Source organism: Schistocerca piceifrons, chromosome 4 (assembly GCF_021461385.2).
Source record: "Schistocerca piceifrons isolate TAMUIC-IGC-003096 chromosome 4, iqSchPice1.1, whole genome shotgun sequence".
Classification (NCBI taxonomy): domain Eukaryota; kingdom Metazoa; phylum Arthropoda; class Insecta; order Orthoptera; family Acrididae; genus Schistocerca; species Schistocerca piceifrons.
In genome coordinates, this window is record NC_060141.1 from 320,837,104 (window position 1) to 320,858,037 (window position 20,934).

General features: G+C 40.3%; 1 protein-coding gene across 3 annotated transcripts in view; it reads right to left on the minus strand.

Moving 5' to 3' along the window:
- Nucleotides 1–20,934, minus strand: part of LOC124795421 (coiled-coil domain-containing protein 93) — an 88,085-nt gene that overhangs the window by 39,717 nt on the left and 27,434 nt on the right. For 2 of the 3 annotated variants that reach the window (XR_007016688.1, XM_047259449.1), the window contains exons 4-8: nt 20,790–20,901; nt 20,550–20,705; nt 20,298–20,432; nt 16,746–16,814; nt 16,576–16,626 (exon numbers count right to left, since the gene is read on the minus strand). Coding sequence is in view for 2 of the 3 variants with exons in the window: in XM_047259449.1 (XP_047115405.1) it covers nt 16,576–16,626; nt 16,746–16,814; nt 20,298–20,432; nt 20,550–20,705; nt 20,790–20,901 (523 nt within the window). In the remaining variant the exon portion in view is untranslated. The remainder of the gene's footprint in view (nt 1–16,575; nt 16,627–16,745; nt 16,815–20,297; nt 20,433–20,549; nt 20,706–20,789; nt 20,902–20,934) is intronic. The other variant, XM_047259450.1, reaches the window with a different exon arrangement.

Consider the following 20,934-nt stretch of genomic DNA (forward strand, 5'->3'; position numbering starts at 1 on the left):
GTCAAACAACTGTGCAAGGAGTACTAGTGCCATAGTTTTGTTTATAGTAAATGTAAGAGAATAGATGCAAAGGATTACAGCCCAACATTTATACAGCCTCTCTATTGCAAGATCTTTGAGTACATTCAAAGCTCAGACATAATGACACTAAATGAAGAAAGATACCATCTTCAAACAGTGTGCACAACAAGTCACTGCCCACATGAAAATGTTACAGAGATGTTTAGAGAACTCCAATGGTAATTGTAATATAAATGTGGCAATGTTTACATGAAACCCTGCTCGGTGCTTTAATGGATAGGTACACTGTGATAACAGAACTAATGCTCCTGTCATATGCCTCTTGTAGGGACCAGCAAAATAAGACAAAGAGATTAGGATGAGTATATAAAGACACACTGACAGTCAATTTCTCTTACTCATATGAATCCAGTTGGCCAGTGAATGGCTAATATTGGCATGAAGCACCTTCCACCAAGCATTGTATAATGGTTTGTGGACTAAAATTTTAGATGTCACCACACATACAAACTGTATAACATAGTGTCACTGAAGTAAAAGCTGTTAATTATGAGACATACAATTTCTTACCCAAGCAACAGTTTACTGGGGCTGTGTTCTAAACTCACAGTGCTGACACTTCAATAAATTAAAATAATGGACTCCCACTGAGCAATGCCTCAGAATCTACCTTACAGCTTCTCAAAGCCAACATTTGGGTGAAGCGGGACTTGCTGCTGATAGTGGAATAAATGTGAGCAGAGTTTTAACTAGACCTGGCAAGCAGTTTTTAACTCCGACAAAACTGTAATTTGGCAGGCCTTCAGTACACCTTGTTACCTAATAATGACAGCACAGTACATTTAAGAAATACAATAAGATTTCTACGATTGTAACTGGCTGTGAAACTGAGAATCATTTGTGCCTAAAATCATCTCTTTCTCATTTACGTCAAATGTATGTATGATTCCAAGCCACTGTACACCAATACAACTGGCCCCTTCTTCTGCTGACCATTTTCTTTTCCAGTTTCCCTTTCATTACAGGGCCAAGACACATTCCTTCTCCTCTGATCAGCTGCATTTCAACTGTGCTGTTTGGGACTTTCACGATGAAATAATTGCTTCATTGATTCACGGGCATTGTATTGCATAATGTTGTGGAAGCTGCACAATATTTCAACAAGACAGCTGCTCATCAACTTCAGGTGCTTACTGATGTGTTGCTGCAGTGGCTCACCGATATATATGCTGGCTCACTAGAAAATTGCAGGTGCCAAAGAGTGGGGCTATAAGGCCATCATAGATGACATCTCCCATAGTAGCTAACCTTTTTATGGAAGACTTTGAGGTAAAAGCACTTCAGTCAGAAGTGTTGAAACCTAAATGTTTCTGGAGGTATGTAGACAACACCTTTGTAGTATGGCCACATGGGGCAGAAACACTTCCTGCATTTCTGGAACACCTTAACTCCCTCCATCTGTGCATTTGCTTCACCACAGAAATGGAGAAAAATGGAGATCACCCATTCTTAGACGTCTTGATCTGCAAAAAAGAAGATGGTTCCTTGGGTCACAGGGTCTGCCATCACCCATTTCAGTGCAGTGACTTATTATGAACAGGCGTTCATAGGACTAGAGTTATCTCAGATGCAGGGAGCTTATCAGTCGAATGTGGTCATCTTCACTCTGTGTTTGTGCGAAACAGGTATTCTGATAAACGGATTCGAAATGCATTTCAATCTGCAAGCACTAAACTTCACAAACATCCTGAAGACATGGAGAAATCCACAAGAATGGTTTTTGTACCCTATGTCGGTGGCGTGTCCTTTAAGATCAGCAGGTCGTTCAAGAAACATCACACAAAATGCGTCTTCCATGCTCCAGCATGAGTTCAAATGATGCTGGGTTCTATTAAAAGACAACCTATGTCTAAGAAGGCCAGGTATATATAAAATCCTGTGCCAGTGCAGAAAATCATTGACTGGCCAGACGTGTTGCATTGTTAAGGATAGATGTGCTGAACACAGACATCACACCATACTGAGTAAGCCAGAAAAGTCTGCTGTTGCTGAGCACTGTTTTGACATGGGACATAGCATGAACTACAGAGATACAAAGATCCTTTTGTCTGCTTCCACATACTGGGGCTCCATCATTAAAGAAGGAGTTGAGGTACATATAAGTAAAGACCTGATTAACAGAGACACAGGATTTCAGCTCAGCAAGGCATGGGAACCAGTATTGGCATTACTAAGGCATCATCAACCCCAGGCAAATGAATCCCCAGTCCCCACACTGAAACTGGTCACCAACACACTGTCCGCACGAGCACTGGGCTGTGATTTGCGGTCGCACTTTTCGCATGTCATGCATGCGGAGACCGTGATCTGTTTCTCCAACTCTATGATTCATCGACAATGACATTATAGCCCCATGCTTTAGTGCCTGCACTTTTCTAGCAAGGCAGTGTAAATATTGGTGAGTCACGTGAAGATGAACAGCAGCTATTTCATTGAAATATTGTGCAGCTTCCTCAACATTATCTGACCAACACCTGAACCAACCATACATTTCAAATAATAAGCATTTATATAATTACATGAATACTTGGTGTCTGTTCTTTTGGACATGTCCAAAGGAACAGGTACCAAGCGGAATCCACAGCTGTGATACATTATATGTAAATAGAAGGTGGAGGGGGGGGGGGGGGGAGGGGGGTGAGAGAAGAGAGAAAGGAAAGGGATTACTTATATCAACTGCATCAGGACATTAAACGGAATCAGTGGCAACGAGTAAAAATGTGTGCCAGACTGGCATTCGATCACAGGATCTCCTGCTTACTAAACAGGTGCATTATCGATTGTGCCACCTGGGAAACAGTGTTTATCACAACTGTGCAGACTACCTTGACACACCTCTCAGCCGACCCACATTCCCACCTAGTGCCACTTATCTGCAGTCCCTGCCCATTTCCTCCATACCCGCTACTCTGAGGTTCCCGCAGGATGTCAAGACGTGCTTGTGCATCTGCACTGAAGAAGGTCGATCCACTGCCCGTCTAGGCGAAACAATTATACGAATGCGTGATGTTTGTTCTTTTGGACATATCCGATAGAAAAGATACCACGCATTCATATAATTGTTTCTCCTCGATGGGCAATGCATCAACCTTCTTCAGTGTGGATGCACAAGTACGTCCGACCTCCTGTGGGAATCTCAGAGTAGTGACCATGGGGAAAATAATTGTGTGTGTGTGTGTGTGTGTGTGTGTGTGTGTGTGTGTATCTGAAGGGCACCCAACAGCGAGGTCATCAGTGCCCTTACACTTATGAAAACAAACGAATGTGGAGATGAATGAAAAGTGTTTGTACACCTATACGCTTGAAATGACCACACAGTCACTCTGCATCACATGCACTAAAACCAATTATGAGAGAAGAGAGCTAATCAAGGAATTAAAGCACAGAGAAAGTAAAACACAGTAGAACTAAAAGAAAATCACAGGGAATGTGATTGGCTGACCACTTACAAAAAAATAGGGTGAATCAGCCACCCTTTGACACATTAAGAACAGCTCCCTAAAATCTTTCAAAAATGTTGGACAATTCACAAAACTTTAAAACCCTAACCAAACTGTTTGATCATTACATAAAATAGACGGCAGATCCGTTAGCAAATCCTCTACAGTCTGCTGGTCAGCAAATAAAATGCAGTCCAATAAAATGTAGTGTACTGTGATCTGCACCCCACAAGCACCACACGTTGGAGGGTCCTCTTGCCGGAGTACGAATCCATGTGTCATAGGGCTGTGGCCTTTGTGAAGATGAGTAAGAAGGACCTCATCTCGCCAACATGGCTGGAAGGAAGTACTCCACGGCTGAGTTGTGGGCTTTATGACATGGAGCTTTTTATAGGTGACTGTCAGCCACTCGTGTTTCCATCTACACATGACTTTGTACCTAAACAGCGAGGTGTTAGCTTGTGACGAGATAGCACACCAAAATACCAGAGGACCATGACACGCCTCCTTGGTCGCTCGATCCACCCTTTCATTCCCCGCAATTCCAATGTGCCCACGTACCCAGCAGAAAGACACCTCCTTCCTCAGTCCTTGTAGTTGTAGGAGGGCAGACTGGATATACTGGATTACTGTACCTGCTGGATACAAACATTGGAGAGAGTAAAGGGCACTCAGACAATCTGAGCAAATGAGAAATCTAACAGCCAGGAGAATGTCTCATCTGCTCCAGTGCTCGCAAGATCGCATATAATTCTGTGATGAAGACGGTAAATTCTGGAGGCAATCTGACCTTGAGAACACAATCCGAGAAAACGACAGAGCAACCAACAGAGTCCCCCTGATTAGACCCATCCACAAAAACAGAGATCAGAAAATATCAAATAAAATAAAAACATTAAAAACAGAAGCAGGAGTGCCATTTCTCCTGTACCACACCAAATCTAAAATCACTCTGGGCCTCTCCAGTAACCAGGGCAGCGGGCAGTTAAAACCCGGGTCATTCCATGTCAAGTCACCCAGGACTTGACACCAACCATGTCAGATTTTGATGAAACTTGGTACAATTACTTCTTTTATCATCCTGAAAGCACTTGTAAAATTTTTTTGCTCTATCTCTTATAGTTTTTTTTATATAAATTTTTAAAGTTTTTAGATTTGGTGTTGTTTCAGCAGTCGGAAATCGTAACTTAAACGTGTCCTCACAACTAAAAAAATTTGTATGTTAAAGAATACTCAAGATATCAGTATGAAATTTTGGAATAAGTTTGTGTATTATATCTAAATGTTAAAAAAATTAACATAAAGATATATTAAAACCTTCCAAATGAAAAAAAATTACAAGTAGTTGTTGGTTTTTTTTTTGTTTGTTTAGTTTTACAAAAACTGCAATATCTAGAGTCTCAGACCTGATAGAAAGCTCAAATTTGTTTTAAAATACTCTTAATTGTATAGGCTATTAGATAAAAGAAAAATTATGTTGGCTTTTTAACCTGTTCAATAGTTATCTAATTTTTTAAATAATATTAATTATATTTTAAAAATAAAAAGAACCAAGTGTCTTAGACACCAAAAATATGTTTTTGTCTTCTTGGAGTAACAATGTATGCTTGGATTTTGTTTTGTTATTCCAGTGTTTTGAAGTAAAAAATTATTATAGTGTTAAATAGTGCTTGGATAGTATTTTATTAAGTTTATTCGAACTTTCAGTAAGTACTGTTACTTAGTTTACAGAGATTCTTTTCCAATATCCTATAAAAGTAACCAGAACAGTAATCAGACCAAAAGTGAAATCAGTATGTCAGATATTCAAACCTGTAGCGTAGGGTTATTTAAAAAATCTGACTGTTTCCAAACAACCTACACACCTTCAAAAAAGTTACAACCGGTACCTGAATTGACTGAGGAAGAAAAAAATTCGATCCACTTACAATCTGGAATTAATCTGTGTGAATTTAAGAATATATGTTCACACCACAGCTACTACTTTTTAAATGTTTTTGAAAAGTATCAAACAACATGTGTAGACCCACTAAAAAAAACACAAAAAGCACATCAAAAGTCGTTGAGAAGTGTAGGCTTGGATCTTTCTAAACAATTACTGACAAAAAATAGTAGCATAAAACCTGGACAAAAGCTTTGCTCAACATGCCATAACTTTTGTGAGGAAAAATTAAGAGTTGAAGTCAATGAAAGTGAAACAGATGATGAAGTCATGGTTGAATTAGAATCATTGGAATCCAGAAATGAATCCCTCGTACAAACAAACATTGCTCTTGATAATTTAGGTTTAACACCGATAAAGCTTCATGGCTTGTCAGAACAAAGTAAAGGGTCTTATTTTAAAAGGAAGGTTAGTAGTATTGAAAAGACTGCAAAAAAGGCGGTCCAAAAGCATTAAAATATGATGCACGAAGTTCTGATGATGACGAAGAAGATACAAGTGTGGTTGAGAAAGCAAAGGATTTTGAGGTAATGATTTCTCTTATGAAAGAGAAGATGTCATCTGTTGGAGGTCTAGAAAAATCCAGATTCTGACCTTGGCTCCAGATTCTTGGAGTCGAAATAAAGTAATGAAAGAATTTAATTTAAGTGAGTACATGGTGCAACAAGCTAGAAAGTTAAAATCTGAAAAGGGTATTTTGGAAACTCCTGGTCCAAAAAAAGGTAAAACTCTTTCTGAAAATACAGTAAGACTTGTAACAGATTTTTATGAAAAGGATGAAACTTCCAGAGTGCTACCTGGAACAAAAGACAAAGTAAGTGTTCAAAAAAATGTGTACATGCAAAAAAGACTCATTTTGTGTAACTTGAGAGAACTCTATTATTCTTTCAAATGGGATAATCCCAAGGTAGAAGTAGGATTTTCAAAATTTTGTTTCTTAAGACCTAAATGGTTTATCCTTGCTGGTGCTGCAGGCACACACACTGTATGTGTATGCAGTATCCACCAGAATGTTAAACTATTATTGGATGCTGTGAAAATTGAAGAATCTTATAAAGACCTAATTAAGATGCTTATGTGCAACACAGAAAACCAAAACTGCATGCTACATCATTGCGACAGCTGTCCTGCAAATACTGCACTAACTGAGTACTTAACTGAAAACTAAGTGAAGATTATGATTTAGAAGAAGTAATTGCAATCAGTCAGTGGGTTAACACAGACAGGGCAGAAATGATCAAACAATCTATCAGTGTTGAAGACTACATTTCTTTATTGGTTAGGTCATTGGAAAAGCTCACCCCGCACTCGTTTATAGCAAAATCCCAATCAGCAGCCTTTAAAAGATTGAAAGAAGACCCACCCACCCAAAACAGCAATTATTGTGATGGATTTCAGTGAAAATTATTCCTTTGTTATACAAAATGAGATCCAAAGTTACCACTGGAATAGAGGTGGTTGTACTCTACACCCAGTTGGAGTTTTCCTAGGAAATGAGGGAAAACAATGTTTTTGTTTCCAACCACTGTTTTATTAGTGATGACCAAGAACACGACACTGGTTTTGTTAACTTTGTACAAAAAGAAATTACAAAGTGGCTATCATTACATCATACTGACACTGACTCAGTTCACTACTTTACAGATGGTTGTGCTGGGCAGTACAAAAATAGAAACAGTTTTAAAAATTTGACTGAACACTTGAGAGACTTTAATTTGAAGGCCCAACACTCTTTTTTTGCAACAAGTCATGGGAAGTTAATTTGTGATGGCCTAGGAGGAACTATTAAAAGAATTTTAAGGAAAGCCAGTCTACAGCTTTCAGATGAAGAACAAATAATGATAGCAATCGATGTGTACAAGTTTTGTGAAAAAAATATTGAAAACATTCATTTTCACTTTATTGACAAAAAAGAAGCTGATTTGCTACAGTTAAAACTAGAAAAACGTTTTTTCAGCAACCCGAACCATTCCTGGAACAAGAAGTTTTCATAACTTGAAACCACTTCCAACAAACAACCTTGAAATTAGAAGGACTACAGATAGTGTAAACCCTCCTTAGTCTTTTCCTTCCATTCTTCTTCTGATTGGGTTCGTGTTGAACCATGCAAATCATGATGGTAACTGGTACTCTGGACAGGTAAAAACAATATTCAATGATGAAGAAGATGCAGAAATTCTATTTCTACATCCTTCAGGACCAGCTGCATAATTTTATTGGCCCTGAAAGAGAAGATTCTTGCATAGTGCCTTTGGAGCACATAGTCTGTGTAGTAGACGCACCTCAATCAAGCGGCACTGGAAGAATGTATTACTTCAAAAAAGACTGTATCAAAAGAGCTGAAAGCTCTTGGATGAAGTGGAAAAACAGTTTGAATCAGCATTAATGTTTATTAAAAAGACAAAATTACTCAAAAAAATTCAATGTTTCAAGCAATCAGTTGGGTTATACATAAGTGTTGTAAGAACACTATCTTTGTACATAATTCTAATGTAATCTACTATAATTAATAACGATGTTAAAAAGCCATCATTATTTTTGTTTTATCAAGTAGCCTATATGTTTAAGAGTAAATTAAAACAAATTTGAGCATTCTATCAGGTCTGAGACTCTAGATATTGCAATTCTTATAAAACAAAACATCCGTTAAAAAAAGAAAAAAAATACATATATATATTTTTCATAGAAAATATTAATATATTTTAATATTATCATTTTTATCTTCAAATATGTATAACAAATAAACTTGCTGCAAAAATTCATGATGTTATCTAAAAGGGTTTTTAAGGTAAGCAATTTTAAAGTTTTGAATACAAATTAAATTTACCATTTCCAAAGGTTCGGAAAACGCAAAACATAAAAACTTTAAAAATTTATTAAAAAAAAAACTATAAGAGATACAGCAAAAAAAAAAAAAAAATTGCAGGTGTTGTCAGGATGGTATTAGAACCATTTGAGCCATATTTCATGAAAATCTAAGGAGGTGGGTGTAAAATTTATTTTTTACTGGGTGATTTGATATGGAATGACCCACCCCGGATTTGGGGTCGTACTGGCTTCACACCGGGTGACTCCATCACATGTGACACGCGGATCCCAAATGCCATTGTGGCTCATGGACGGTTAGAAAACAGAGGTTCCAGAGGTGGACGAGCAAGAGTATGGTGTGCGAGTGAAGTTTTAACTGCATCGAACTTACACACCTGACGCACCATGAGAAGCTGGTGCTGGACGGTAAGTGGCAGTTCTCCCGCCTCGACATAGATGTTAGGTACGGAGCTGATCCGATAAGCACCCATAGCCAGCCGAATCCCCTTATGATGGACAGTGTCAATGATCCGCAAGTAAGAGGGCCTCACTGACCCATACACCGTACAACCATAGTCCAGCTGCAAATGCACAAAAGCCTGATAAAACTGAAGGAGATGCACCCCGTTCACTCCCCAAGACCTGTGGCTAAAGCACTTGACGTTGTTCAGTGCCTTCAGGGTTCTGGCTTTCAGGGCTCTCATGAGTGGTAACCACGACAATCGAGAGTCAAAAATGAGGCCCCAGAAATTGCACTGCACCTCTAAAATGTAGGATGGTGTTTCCCATATTCAAGGCAAGCAAATTAAAAAGATGACGAGAATGATTAAAATGAACACACACAAACACACTTATCTGAAGAAAACTGGAATCCCATCTTTGCAGCCCACTCCTCTAACCTCCATGCTTGAAGTTGCAACTGATGGCTCACTGTTGCAACACTGGAGGAGGAACATAAAACAGATAAACCATCTGCAAATAAGGAGCACTGTACACAACTCCTTACCGTAGATGTGATACTGTTGATGGCTATGGCAAAGAGGGTAACACTTAAAACTCTGTGCTGTGGAACACCATTCTCCTGCTCGACAGCGTGTCACCAACTTGGGTCCTAAAAAACCACTGAGACAGGAAAGACCTTATGAAGATAGGGAGGTGGCCACAAAAGCCCCACTGATGCAGCTGTGTGAGAATACAGTCTCTCCAAGTAGTATCGTATGCTTTACTTATATTGAAGAATATGCTGATACGGTGATGCTTATGGAGGAAAGCCTGCTGAATATCTGCCTCTAGGAGGGTCAGTTGTCTACAGTGGACCAAAACCTTCGGAATCCACACTCAGAGCGGCTATGGAGTTGCCTGGTCTTTAACAATCACACCAGATGACGGTTAACCATTTGCTCCAGGTTTTTTCCTACACAGCTCGTTAAGGCAACACTCCGATAACCACTGGGACATGTGCAATCCTTTCCTGGTTTGAGGAGAGGGATCAGAATTGCCTCCCTCCACGAGTTGGGGAAGTTTCCTGTCTGGGAAATTAGATTAAAACATTTCAGGAGGATTTCCTTTGATGCCACCGGAAAATGTCGAAGCAGGCAGTACCGGACTTGGTCATGACCGCGTGCGGTGCCACGAATCTCAGTCAGTGCCGATTTGAGCTCCCACATGGAGAAAGGGGAGTTGTAGGCCTCAGAACTGGTGGAACTGGAGTTTAACTTTTCCCTCTCTACAGTCGCACGATAGGGATAACACGTTGGATTCTGGCTTGCATTGGCAGTAGTTTGTGCACAATGTTCGGCCAGCATCTGAGCAATGTCTCTGGGTGTTGTTTGGAGGCACCCCTGTTTCAGCACTGTTGCTATCAGTAAACAGCTGTGTTTACCATAAATTCTCCAGATGGTTCCTCATACTTTTATAGAAGTAGTGGAACGATTGATGGAGTCCTGAAACACTTGAAATGACATTTTCTTACTCTTCCTAATGATGTGTCAGGCACTGGCACTCGCAACTCGAAAGACCCTAAGGTTCGCAACTCGAAAGGCCCTAAGGTTGTCTGCTGACAGTCGGAATTTCAAATGTCGAAGAGCTGCACGCCTTTCTCGGGTCAGAGAACGTCACTCATCTGTCCACCAAGGTACTGGCTGCCTCCTAAGATGACCTGAGGACTGTGAGTTGGAGAAGTCAGCGGCACAATGGATCACTCGTGTAATGTGGTCCACCAATCCTTGGACTATGTCCCACTGTTCGAGCACAACCAGCTGGCTGAAACGCGTCCACTTATCCCTGATGACCATCCATCTTGGGGGCTTAACTTCAGGTGGTGAGCCACTTAGTAGGCAGATTGGGAAGTGGTCACTGGAATGAAGGTTGTCAATGACCTCCCACTGAACAGAGTCTGCGAGGGTGGGAGAACAGAAAGAGAGGTCAATGGCTGAGAATGACACAGTAGCAGTACAGATACGTGTGTGAGTACCCATGATAAGGATGCACAGCTCGTGAGTTGTCCTGAGGCCCCTCCAAAACCCGACCCCGAGGGCAAGTATTGGTTAAGCCCCACAGGACATAATAGGGCACTGAAGTCTCCCAGGAGGAGGAATGGTTGTGGGATTTGTGTGATAAGATCCCCAAGAGTCTCAGAGTATAGTGCATCTTGCGGAGGTAAATACAGTGAGCAAACAGTGATCCTTCGACAAACATGAATTTGAACTGCAACTGCTTGCAAGTCAGTAGCCAAGGGGAAGGCAGAGGAGTGGTGCACATTAGTGACAAACACTGTGACACCTCCCTTGGCCGCTTCCCTTGACAGGTCATCCTTGCAGTATAGTGTATATCCTTGTAGCAAAGGGACATCTGTATCTTTAAAATGAGCTTCTTGTAAACAAAAGCACAAGAGACATGCCTGTGCTAGGAGTTTCAGTTCCTCCACATGGGTCCTGAACCCATTCATGTTCCACTGTAGTATGGAAGCCACGTTATCAGTGTAGTTTTAATTTACCCCTATCTTTGGACTGGGGAGGTGAAACACTTGAAGAGCAAGGGGCAGTGGAGGAGCTGCTTGGATTCAAGGCAAGTAACTCCATGATATCCTCCTCATCAGTCAGAGAGGGAAGAATGATGTCTGATGGCACTTGGGACAGCTTTTGACCTGAACTTCATAAGCCTTTCCCTGCACCCTGTCCCTTCGAGAATGAGGGAGAAATAGCACACTGAGAGACACTCTGCTTTTCTTGTACCTTCTGGATGCTCCCTGCGGAACTGTTGTTGATCTTTCCTGGTGCAGCTGCCTGAATTTTTTATAGAGGTTTACCCTGTCCTCACGATCTGGGCGGTCAAGCCAAGATCCTCATTCCCTGAGACACATGTTCCACCGATGTGCCACACAGCCCAGAGCTTACAATGACAGAGGATTGGCGGCGCTTACCAGTCCCCAGCTCAGGAACCCCGAGGTCGCCAAGCCCGTACCCCACAAATCAATGCTGAGCCCCACTGAGGAAATAAACAGGGACAGTGGATAGGTGGCACTCAGTGGGAATGTGGATCGGTTGAGAGGCATGCCGAGATAGTCTGTGCATTTGCAATAAACACTGTGTCCCAGGTGGTGCAGTGGTTAACGCACCTGCTTATTAAGCAGGATATCTTGGTGTTTGAATCCTGTTAGGCAAAAATTTTCACTCATCACCGTTGATTCCAAATAATATCGTGATGCAGCTGAAATTGGTATGCCCTTTTTTCTTTCTTTCCTTTCTCCCCCTTCACCTTCAATTTACATATAATAAGCATTTAATCATAGATGGGCTACTTACAGATACATCACAAGTGTATAAGCAAGATGGTTGGTTAGTTGGTTGGGTGGGTTTGTTGGCTGGTTGGTTGAGGGGGTTAAGGAAATTAACAGCAAGGTCATCAGTCACCCAAACCAGGGGCAGTTCATCTGAAATTAATGACGTCTGCAACGTACTTGTTCTGATGATGAAAGTATACAGGAACAGCAAGACTGAGGCAATGAAGCCAATATTGAAGCTAAAGCTGAAACAGAATTTATGGAGAATTGTAGTATGGATTGGGATGGCAAATACATCAGAGCAGATGAGGAGTCTCCCAGGACTCATCCAATGGCGAGAAATGCCCCACCCCATATCCAACCATAGTTGAAGACCTTGAGTAAATGTAACCTATGAGTAACATTGTTGGATCATCTGATTACGAATTGAATCAGGGCCTGGGCCATATCATGAGATGAGGCGAGAGCCCGAAGCAGTTTCCAGTCAATGAAAGGTTCGTTATATGATACGTCTGGGCAAGGCTGAAGCACAGGGGGGTGGCTCCAACTTGTCATTCCTGCAGTACAGAGGTAGCCAGATAAGAAGAGGATGCCAACGCTGTCACAACATGGGCCGCAAGGTGTTCAGCAAAAACCAATTCATCAGTACAAAGATCACCCTGAAGGCCAAGATCCGGAACGTTGCTGATCAGTGGTGGCCCAGAAGGCTACAGAGTTTGGTCCACACCTGCGACAAAGAGGTGTACATTCCTAGAGAGGAGATTTAGTGCTCTCAGCATTCCTTCTTGCTGTTTTAATTAGACACCTGTAGACAGATGAATAGCAGTTCCAGCAGTGTGGATGATTGTGTCAGAGACTTCTTGCACAACCTTGTCCATGCAATCTGACAGAGAGGGGACAAAGGTAACAGCAGAGGCATACAACTGCCAGGTGGCTCTTTGAAGCACCTCACACGGTACTTGGTTCATCTAGCGGTGGCAAGAAAGCAACTGGATCACCAGAAAGTGGTCAGTATCACAAAGATTGTTACGCAGTGACCAATGCAATGAAGCCACAGACTGGGGTAAGAGATTGTTAGCTGCAAAGATTCCATGTTCAACACTGAACTGGGTGGGAGTATCATTATTGAGGAGACACAGATCATGGTCAGTAATAAGCTTGTCAAGCAGACGTCCCTATCAGACGAAGTGCCACTCCCCCCACAGGGGGTGGTGCACACTGAAATCCTCAAATAGTAGAAAAAGGGGGGGAACTTATTGGATTGAGGTGATCAACTCAAGGTAAGTCAGTGGCCTGCCTGTATGAATGAATGTAAACATTGCAAATGGTGATTGCGAGGTTTTTGCCCTCACACCGCTATTGCTTCCAATGTGGCACCAAGGGGAATCCACTCACTGACATCAGTGCAGACGAATGTACAGACCCCTCCAGATGTCCTCTAAGGGCTCTGACAGAATGCATGATAACCATAGTGTGTTGGAGAAATCGCATCAGTGTCGTTTATTTCTTGTAAAGTATTGCAAATTGCAGAAGAGGAGGAAATAAGGTGGTGTACTTCTGGCAGGTGACGATAATATCCATTACAATTCCACAGAATGATCATGTCACGGATGTCCAGGCTAGGTGTGAAGGGGCTCCGAGAGCTGGTGATGTCCCAAGATTACTGCCTGTCACTCATAGGTGTGGAACCACATCAAAGGGCACCGGTTCACAATCAGACGGCGTGGCGGTATCTGATGTGTCAGGGGTTACTAGAGTAGGCTCATTCCGATTCTCCTCTCCTCCTCCTATTCCTCCATAGCCTTTGGTGTCCATGATTCTTGCAAGGGCCTATATGCAGTTAGCTCAGTGACAGATGAAGAGCACACCTATCTCTCCAGGGTCAGTTCAAGAACATTTTTCCACACAAGTGACATATTGGTGCCCCCCCCCCCCCCCTTTTTCCACCCTCCCTCATACATTAGTTGCCATTCCATGGGTTCTTTGCCAGGCCTTTAAAAATAAGTCCATATCTAGTAAATTTGTAAACTAATTATGACACACACTGCATACAAATTTTGCTCTAGGAGAACTTCTTGTGGCCCTCTCAGCTTGGTGCTCCAAGTGCCTGCTTGCATCCCTTGGGTCTTAAATTGGCCCTGTAGCTCCCATAAATTCAAAGCTGATGTAAAACTTGGTAGGGGTCATAACTTCCAAAGCTGCTGTTGGTGAGTGCAAGTGAAAAGAAGCATGTAATTGACAATAAGACAGGTGAATGCCTACATGAAGAAAAGTGGCAGGCAATTTTCAAAGAAGCTTTGAAAATTTCAGGACACAGGAAAAGTTGATGCGTGACAGAAAATTTGGTACTTCAGGCCTATCAGGAGTCCAGACAACAATGATGTCTTATACTAAATTTTAATTATACTAATACCCCTTGGAATGCAAGAGAGACACCATTCACCACCCTCTGAAAAGTTTCAAAAGGAGAACAACAATTCTGATTCTCTTGCCCTCTCGGGGGGCTCATGCCCCTTCTTGAGAATTTGTGTAGTGAACATAGGTCCCCAAGCTACTGCAGAACTAACTTTCTTTTCTGTGCTGCAATCTCTCATCTCTGACTGCCTTTCCTTCTCTTCCTGTCTTTCTAATGGCAGCATCCTCTGATGTCAACTCTACTATTTTTTTTTTTAGGTTCTGCTTGCCTTTCTTGGAATATCCTTTCAATCATTACCTTTTGGCTGAAGTAATTTGTGGCTCCCTTATGGACCTGGCCTTCAGTTTGCAAATTTTTCTGTAGTGTGGACCATCTGGGGGAAACACCTTAAATAATACCTAATGCATGCAGTTTTCAAGATCCTCTCACACAGTACCTGCACAATACCTGCACTTCAATGCCAGCATGGTAGCTTTATTGTGAACACTTTCAGCTGAGCCCCTTGACAACACAGGATTGCACTGCTGATACCTGAGTCACTAGTCCCCACAAGTGCCAAGGAGTAGATGCCCATCTTTCTTGGGCATCAGTATTCTCAGCAATGTCCATCATGCCAGATGGCCTTTGCTGTGGCTGGGTGGTGTCCATGGGGAGAGCCCTTAATCAGAATAGGTGGCATGTTTTGCACATGAAACATGTTAAATTACATCAAAACAATGGCCATTTGTACCTGGCCATCTCATCAGATGGTAGCTTTCCCTACTGTGGCAACCTCATGGGAAACGGCACAAGCCAGACGTCTAGGAGCGAAACAAATTGCTCAGTATTTAGTACATACTCAAGCTGATGGGAATACTTTTACTGCAACAAATACATTATTTTTTGTTGATATTTCAAAGATAAATTTGGAGAAGTTGGGTCACTGGGAAAAATGTGCACTGGATTACTATTGATCAAAGTCTCCTCTGCTGCACAATCTACATCTGGGTGACAAGCCAGCGACCATTGCCTTACACAAGACTGTCGTCGTCGTCATGTGTGTGTGTGTGTGTGTGTGTGTGTGTGTGTGTGTGTGTGTGTGTGCGAGAGAGAGAGAGAGAGAGTTGGCCGAAAGCTTTGTTTGACAGTCTTCTTGTTGTGCCTATCTATAACTCATGATCTCCACTATATGGCGAGTAGCACCTTTTCATAATATTGTCATTTCAAACTCAGACATAAATAAAAATGTCCTGAATGCCATTAATAATTGCAACAAACCAGTTGTGTCTTCCCAGCATAAAATATTTTACCATTAATTCCTGAGCAACAATGCTGCTTTCTTCCTCACAAGATAAGTTCTATTTCTGACAGCTAACCTTAAATGTCAAGTTAATTTGCAGTAGAGTTGTAATTCTGTTCAACAGACATGCTACTTGATCATTTACTTCAGTCACTTTTCACTTAACATTTCAAAATAATTTATTTGTTTCCTAAGATGAAGCAGTGATTCGCACAACCTAACATTACACAACAGAAACTTCCAATTCACAAAATGTAAGACATTGTGTATTAATTCAAACTAGTTTCTCATTCTGAGAGTAGAAACATTTGGAAAAAAAAAAAAAAAAAAAAACCAGTTGCAAGACCTACTGCAGCTTATTACATTCCATATTCATGCATGAAGAGATAAGAAACTTCAATATTAGAAACTGATTCTTTAAAATGATTTGCTGCTTCAAATAGTACAGTTACAAAGCAACATCACTCTAAACTGTGTATTATACAGTTGTTATATATTACAGTAAGAAATGTGCTGCTCTGAGAATTCTCTACAAGGGGGATAAAAATCAGTGACAAAAGAAAAGCTACTACCACGAGTAAGCAGACCATCTACAATATAGAAAATCCACATGCATCATCTTTTGCCTTTTAAGAAATAAAACTGAAGAAGGAAAGTATACTTTCTTTCATCTTAGTGATACAATAAAATTACTGCACTATGACAATTTTTAGACAAAAGTGCAGAAACCCCAATACGAGGGTTAAGTAACAGTTATGCTACACACAGAAACAGATAAAGATAATTTCTTAAGTAATTAAGAAATATGTGGATATTATCTGTGCTTACCTCTTGTTCTCCCATAGATGACAGGTTGTTCATTAATTTCTGGATTTTTTGCTGTCACACCATGCAAAAAGATCAAAAATATCTACAGTGATTGTTAGCAATTAATCACACAGAAGATAAATCACAACTATACAATGTACACTGACAATCATGCCTAACACATATGTTACCTCCTCAAGTTTTCGAGTTTCTTGAACATCAACAGTACGTTCCTGACTGCTGTCATCAGCACTGATACCCTGAAAGAGAAAGATTTTGAAATAGGCATGGAAATACAACATTCCATTTTCTGACAGAAAAATTACAAGAGTGGATTAAAGACACCATAAATATGTTCAATATAATAACACTACTAATAACACTGCTATATATTATTAATCTAATGATACATTTTGCAAAAAATAACTGAATAATTACAACAGCAGCAAATGCCATCATTTCATCTACAAATTCTGTCAAAGTAGTGAATACAAATAATGAATTAATGATTTTCGAAAAGTATCAGAACACTTTAATGGTTTTTTTAGGGGATGGGGTGGGGTGGGGGGGGGGGGGGGGGGCGGGAGGGAGTGATATCTTTCTTCATGAATGATTTTGCATACAGTTTAACTTAAATTACAAGAAAGTGTATTTTTAAGAGGGTTATCCAGAAAGTAATGCACCACATTTTCTTCTTCAACAGTTCTTTACTGAGCATAATGAGAATTTCACACACACGGAAGAATGGTGTTTTATCTACACGCCCCATTTTTCCACGTAATGTCCATCCCTTTCTATGGCCTTCCTCCAGTGTGGAACAAGAGCATGTATGCCCTGTCGGTACCAATCACTGTCCTGGTGGCAGAGGCAGTGCTTCACTGTGTGAATCAGCTCCTCATCATCGTCAAAATGTCTTCCACGAATGCCCTCCTTTAATGGCCCAAACAAGTGGAAGTCCGATGGGGCTAGGACATGGCTGTCAGGTGTAACAGCCGTGGACGGTCTTCCCGACTGCTACAAATCATGGAGCTTGCCGAACCGCCTTCTGATGACCTCACCTTCCATTCCCAGCAATTAACTGTACTTCTGTAAAGAGCAGATACTCAATAGACTTTGCACAAACATTTGTGAATATCCTTCACAGTTTCTTTCTACACAATGAGAAATTCAATGATGGCATGTTGCTTGTAACATACATCACCTACAGACACCATTTTAAAACTGTCCTGCAGCTACGCTATCTGTTGAAAGCGATGGAAACTCGGCTCGCTCACTAAGGAGACTTCAAATAATACATACGTAACGTTTTGCATTCATAGCATTGTTTTCAGCTGAGAAAAAAATGTGGTGTGTTGCTTTTTGGGCAACCCTCATATTTAATACTGATCTTTGACTTGAAACATTTTGCAAACAAATAGAAATATATCCTTACATGCCATATCCACTTGAAATTATCTTGAAGGAGAATTTTCCTTTGCTTATCTGGTTTCTCCTGTCTACACAATACTCAGAGTGCAACATAATGTTTCAAAATGTTGCTCTCTAAGTACTTATCAGAAACAACAAGTTTATCAGAGGAAAGGAGATGTTTATGATAGACTGTTGATACAAGCTTGACATTGGAGAAACAAATATGTCCACTTAGTTGTATCACAAGCAAATGAAATTGTGTGGCTTCATTGCAAAACACTGACCATGGATTTCACATTTAACATGAGTGCTGTCAGATTATTTTTTTTAGCACTGTAACAAAAGAAATTCCAGTTATGGGGCTGTGAGCATTATGTATGTGAAATAAATAACTTCTGTCTGAATCACTGAAGAACCTTTTATTCCATCTGGCATGTTTTGGCTATTCGGTACATAGAATTCTCTAAACAAACTTAAAAGTTAGTGAATAGGCAACATTGGTATCTGGTTTGGGGGAATAGTACATCCCATCAGATACACCATGGTGGAGTAGATCACTCAATACAGCAGCACAACCCAACACCACATAATTTATGACCAAATACCACACAAAAAATACAAATGAACTACTCCAGACGAGTCTTACTGCTTCTCATATCCCAAAAGCAAGCTTAGCAGCAAAACTAAATCATTCAGTGTCACAAAAATATGAACTTGGCAGCTGGTTACAGAGGAAATATATGCTGACTTAATAACTCTCAGGTTTTACGCTTATTTCTTGGACTGATTCTCAGTTTGTTTGGGGTAATTTGCAAGAGGCAGTAGTTTCATCATGCTCGGTATCCAAAGTCCCAGCTGACAGTAGCAATTGTATGATTTGAGACACAATTATATGGGAAATTTTTTTGTTACAGTCATTTTTTTTACACTAGTGGCATCCTTCTATCAGGATAGTATTTAACGATATGGTGCTCTTGGGTCCCACAGTTTTTGTAGCCCTTCTTTAGCATCACTTCTGAAATGCTTTAAGGGTGCCCCAGAAAAGCACAGTAAGAAGCATGTGACAAAGTAGGTTTGCACAATATATTCAGCTTTAGGTACCCTATTTTGTTTCCATTGCTGTTATAAAAGAACAGACTAGTAGTTAATTCAAAATAAAAATGAAAATGAGTAATTGAGAAATATATGCTACTGTCCCCTTACTTCCACCAATGTGCTTGGAAGCAACTCTCAGTTTCCGAGTTCCAGATCATGTGTATTCTACAGCATCAATTTTACTAACCAAAATGTTTCAAGACTTCACATGTATTTAAATATATCTTTGTTTTCTTTTCTGAAGCCAGCAACACTGTGTCCCTCTCTAACATCCTTGTTAACAGAGGCCATAAAATGCCAGTATATTTAAAGTACACAAAAGTGGCTAAAGATGATGAAAAATTAAGTATCAGTAGCTGTTCTGTATTCATACCACAAGGAATATGAACAAGGAAACTTAAATTGTTGAAAGCAGCACAGATTCAATGACAATCATTGAGGCCTCGCAACATGAAAATAACAAAATGCCAACTAATCTTCTGATCCTCTGCCAAAGCAACTTACAATTTGGACTGAGAATGACAGTATCACATCAAGATCAGGTTCAATATAAAAATCAGTTGACAGACCCTACATGTAACATCAGCACAGGAATGAAAAGTGTTGAAAAATCACTCTGTTTGTGTTTGATTTTTTTCACGTAGGTGATCCAGTTGATCCTTGCACAAACAGTCCACACACACACACGTGTGTGGATTCTCGTCTTCTTGAGTTACCCCAAATTCATCAGTTAGGAATGCCTGCAAGAGTGTGCATTTGTGTGTGTGTGTGTGTGTGTGTGTGTGTGTGTGTGTGTGTGTGTGTGTGTTTTTGAATGTATGAACATTTACTCAAGAAAGAGCTAGAGTTCAAAATCTAATGTGAATATGCTCCAAACATCAGTCCAACTTAGGCAAGTGGTTGCCTTTCACTTATTTTACATATTATTTCATATTGTTAAATATTCTTCAATGGACTAAAAGCAGTGATGCTGTAAATATGACTTTAAAGATTTTGCTTTCATGTTTTCCAAAAGTTCATTATAAAGTTTGACTTCCATGAGCAAAGAACCATTTTCATACAGGGATGTGTTGATTTGGGTCAAATGCAAATTTTTGTTTTATCTCATACAGTGATCACAAATTTCACAGGAGTAGTAGTTCAATGCAGTAACAGGAAAGTGGTTAAAGTTAGTGATCACACAGTATGTATCTGATGCTTGTAATTCCTTGTTTACAAAGACAGGGCATAACACTCACTGATTCTGTTCCAACAGGTACATCAAACATCTTTATGCTATGACCATATTCCAATAAAGTACTGTAAACAGATGTTTCCTCATCTTCAGGTGGTGGCCCCTTTCTCCGGAACCTTCGTTGTGGGTGGTAGAGTTCCTGGAAGAAACAATATAAACAAATTTTTAAAAAATCTGAACTGGAAATGGTATAAACATGATCTAATTTAAAGTAGCAACTTATAAAACTAAAAACAAAGGTTTTGATACAGCAAACCTTCACACTCAGAATATTTTGGGTAATACTGGCTCGCTGCTTTAAAGTGGTTTCCTCTTCTGCTCCACCATACTGTTTATCAAATTGACTGACCGCATATGAGCGCAAGAAATCTCCAATCTCAGCTCTTGTTTCCATTGATTTTTTCACTAGCCACTAAAGAAAGAAAATCAGATGTTCAGTCTGAGTCTAGAGTGTTTTCTAACAATTTATTTTTGTAGCTGACAGTAGTGAAGTTACCTGAATAACAGGAAATATGTGGATAAAATCCAATCCTTGAATTTGGTGAGGCTCAATCTGGTGAGGACATTTCATCTCTGGTAGCACCGCAACAATTTTTTCTGTCAGTGCACTGTAATGTGATAATTTGGCAAATTTGATGATT